Raw genomic sequence first — 4,139 nt, 5'->3', positions numbered from 1 at the left:
ATTCATGGTGTTAACAAAATTGATTTGTACAATTGAGTCCATAAAAAGAAGCATTGATAATATTATTGAAGGTTTTTACAAAACTAGCTCTTATGTCTTCTTTTAGAATTGTTAAGCTTTTGATTCATATTGTGATGAGTGCTGACCTTGGATATACATATTGACATGTAGACTCTCTGGCATGGCACAAAATAAGTGAAGACTTCATTCACTGTCTAATACCATATCGGTCAGAGAGTGATCCAAGGATGACTGCTTCTTGTATAACTCTAAGTTTCTCCAATATCATGTGACGAGAGAAATATTTCTCTTTAATTTTGGGTTGGGTCCACGGCATTGTCTCCCTGTGCACATAGGAAGTCTGCGCTTATTTGGTTCCAAGGAAAATAGATCTTCAAAATTACTTCACTCACTTGAGGGGGAGAACAGTTCCACAAAATGTTTGACTAGCTCATTGTGTTCATGCACACCCTTAGGCTCCTTTTTATGAGTCAAGGATAAGGAAGGAGAGGGAGCCACGCTAGACGAGGCAATTCATCCGGCAGAGCATTGTATTAGCACGAGAGAGCTCGAGGGTGCGCACTGCTTTGATTTCATCAAGAAAATGAGAGGCAGTGAAGGTGAAATGCATGTAAAAAGAGAAGGTGAGAGCTGTGTGATTACTTAAAAATCTGATTTATGAGATTAGATTATAAGTTTTTGGACTAGTTTACCAAGAAGGTTATGGTAGAGACTTAGATCATAACCGTAGACACTCACCTAGAGTAGTGCTTAGGTTGGCTTTTGGTAGAGTTGTTTTTTACAGCTAGGAGAAATTTCTAATAGTTACATTAAGTTTATGGAAAAAGGAATATTCTGTAATAAGTAGAAGGTTATTAACTCTCGATTTCCTAGTAGGAAACGGAGTCGGTTCCAGTTCCTCCCCATCAGTTTGCTCCATTGCAAGGGCGTATGATCGGAGATGGCCGTGCTAGAGTCTGTGGAAACGCTCAGAGGATGAGGGACCCATGATGCTTGTTGACCGAGGAACACTTTGTCTCAATACTGGAAGAAGAAGAAGAAGTGATAACCCCACGGACATACTTATTTGAGCCTGCAATATCTTAAGCCTCTTCTTGCAATAACCTCGTATTGTGTGTAGGTTGTTTATTAGATTCTTTCACCTTACGAAAATGTGGTTCTTTTTAGGACTATTAAGGCTTCTTCTTCTTCTTTTTTTGCACTGCCTCAGAGGCCCGGCGCACCCAAGATAATTATATAAAAACTCCAAACTGGAAGGAAGGTCCTCTGCCTGCGCGCGCGCGAAAGAAAGAGCGTGGGATTTTGGCAGAAGAGAGGGAGATCGGATGGAGGATATGATGATGATCTCTCTCTCGCACACGGCAAAGAACGGAACGCCTCCACATACTCTGCCTCCTTCAAAAGCCCTGCGCTTCTCCCCGTCGTCGCAGATGATGCAGCAGCAGCAGCAGCAGCAGCAGCAGCCAGCGGAAGGTCCACTTCCCAATCGGGTACACTTCAATTCAAAATATCAATCCCCACTGACCTGACCCTTTGGTTGTTGAAGCAGCTTTTGAGTCTATGCAATAGCAATAATAGTCTCTATGGAGCTCCTGGTACTCTACTAAGTTCTGAGACTCCTCTTCTTCTGGTACTAAGGCATCTGGCCTTCTTGGTGATGCAGGTAGCGACAGTTTTCATAGGACTCTACCTACCTTCACAAGCAAGGAAAACTTATGTTTGTTTGTGCTTCGCCGCCGTCGATGGATGGTGCTGTTACAGTACTGCATACAGGCCATTCACTCATTGTTGGTCATTGAAGCTTTTGGAAAAATGGAAAAAGGATTGCACACTCAATCTCTCCCTCCCAACAAACATAATACTAAAGTGGAGGCATTTTTCTCACTCATCACTCTTAACTGATTTCTCTTGCTCCGTATCTGTTATCCAGCTCACTGACTTGTCTTTGGAACTGTTTGTCTATTGCTGAGAACTGACTGAACTGAAGGAACTTGCATTTTCTCCTTGTGGGCTGCCACAGAAGATCACACAGATAGATGACCCTTCCTGCTTCCTGGTGGGCTGCTTGGAGGCTGCCAGAGCTGAGGGCTGCAATGCATGAAAGGTGTCATGAGTGGGGCTGGATCTACCCTTATACGGGGCCAGGACGAGGCAGTCGAGCAGGCTGACCAGCAGAGGACGACGCATGGGCTGGGCGGACTCCAAAAGTGCAAATTGCGGGCCATTTTGGGTTTTGCCCAAAACTGGGTGCACGCTTGGCCATGCCAGTGCATCCCAAGCTTGGTGCCAGACGGGCACGACACGACACTGCATGGTTTCGGGTCTTTGGTTCTGCACCTGTTCATAGTGCACATCCAAGTGCAGAATGCTGGTTGGTGGTGACACCAGCAACAATTTTCTTTCATTCACGGGATCGATAGACTGCCTTCACAAGGAGAACGTATGTTAAGGTTTTCATTATGTGTTTTGTGCTTTTCTTGTCGACAGTGCTCTGCTGCCTGTACCGGCAAGTATGGCCAGACGAGACCGCATACACGCCATTCAGAGGACCGCATACACTAGTGGCATGATCTTAGCCACTGCGATGATCAGAGGGAAGCGGAAGAAGTCAAAACTGATTTCGGGTTGCTGAGACGTTGGAGGATGCCTTGCTGGCTTTTGGGGATTGTTTGTTCAAGGTGGCACAATTGGATGAGGTGGATGCTATTCTAAGCAACCCATGGTTGAATGCTCACGCAGGTGTGGTCTACCACAATGACATTCCAGGATAGTTCCAGCCAATAGAACCAAAGATAAAGATGATAAGGATGTACAGACGTCGCTTCACCCTTGAAAGCATGGTCAAAATCTCGATGGATGATCGAGTGCATTCTTTTTGGTGGCCACTCTTGGCAAATGTGCATGAGCTTCAAGGATTTCATGGGCCTACTGTGCTCGATCGATGTTTTGTGGAGCAGAAACCAATCCTTTTGATGCAACTGAGGAGGGTCGGGTGGTTTGCATGACCCCTATTGAGCAGGCTTTGTTAAAGAAGCTCAAATTTCTTATGTCAATTGCTCCCGTCTGAGTGTTTTACCGGATTTGGAAGAATCCTTCACGATTCTCTGCAATGCTAGTGGAGGAGGAATTGGGGCAGTGTGATAGCAGCATGGACACGTTGTTGCCCATGAGAGTTGGAAGCTCCGTGGTGTTGAGATCCGGTATTCCAAGTACAACCAGGGTGGGCTGCTCGCAATCCCCTTTGGAAGTGGTGCTACTATTTGTTTGGTTCGGTGTGTTGCATCATGAATCACATAAATATTTTCTTAGTCAGTCCCAGCTTGATTTATCTCCTTGCCAACTTTGGTTGTTGGCACTTTCTTTGTTACGTCATCTTTGTTGAGATTCATTGTGTGTGGGTAAGGAGAATGTGGTTTTTGCTGAGTCAAAGGCCACATAATTTCGGCCGGGTGCTTTATAGGAGAAATGGCATGATGTTTGCGTCAGGACACCATGGTGAGGGCCATATGTTGGAGAAGTTGTCGTATGAAAGTAGCTGACAAGCTTCATCCATCGTCAGTTCCAAAGTTGCCATGGGGGGGTATTTGTATGGACATTATAGTTGGGTTACCAACTTGGAGACTCTAGAATGATTGTATTCTTATGGTCATCATGATCGGTTGAGTAATCATACACACCTTATTCCTTGCAAATCACATGCGAATGTTCAAGGGGTGGCTAGGCTTTTCATTATGGAGGTGTTACATTGAGTTCCGAAAAAAGATAGTCCATTGGGAGGATTTTGGAGGGCCTTGTTATATGGTTTGGGTATGAAGTAAGTTACAGTTCAATATTTCTTCCTTCCCCAAAGTGACAGGTAGACAGAAACACCATAATCTCAACATTGAGGTGTTAATGTAGGGAGCATTAGAAGAAATTTTACTATTGGTGGAGTATGCCATCAACGACACGATGCACGCATTGATGAAGAAGATAGAGGAAAATTTAAAACTCGTCCGCGGCTTGGGCAATTTTTGTGAGAGAGACCGTGAGAAACAACCCTCTAGTTTGCTTACTGAGAAGGAGAATTGAAAGATATTTCTAGCTTGGGCGTTGCAACAACTCCCATGTGCTTCCAA

The 4,139-nt window shown here is 44.7% G+C and overlaps 1 protein-coding gene across 1 annotated transcript; it reads left to right on the top strand.

Moving 5' to 3' along the window:
* The first annotated feature begins 1,232 nt into the window (after window positions 1-1,232).
* LOC147611457 (uncharacterized) lies at window positions 1,233-2,398 on the top strand. Its single transcript, XM_086784546.1, has 2 exons — window positions 1,233-1,511; window positions 1,685-2,398. Exons 1-2 carry the CDS (start codon window positions 1,347-1,349, stop codon window positions 1,988-1,990), a joined length of 471 nt encoding a protein of 156 aa, XP_086640672.1. The 5' UTR covers window positions 1,233-1,346; the 3' UTR covers window positions 1,991-2,398.
* Window positions 2,399-4,139: the final 1,741 nt, after the last annotated feature.

The sequence above is a fragment of the Cibotium barometz genome, chromosome 47, assembly GCF_041138505.1.
Source record: "Cibotium barometz isolate CiBa-2024 chromosome 47, ASM4113850v1, whole genome shotgun sequence".
In the NCBI taxonomy this organism is placed as follows: Eukaryota; Viridiplantae; Streptophyta; class Polypodiopsida; order Cyatheales; family Cibotiaceae; genus Cibotium; species Cibotium barometz.
This window is presented reverse-complemented; position numbering and strand designations above follow the sequence as displayed.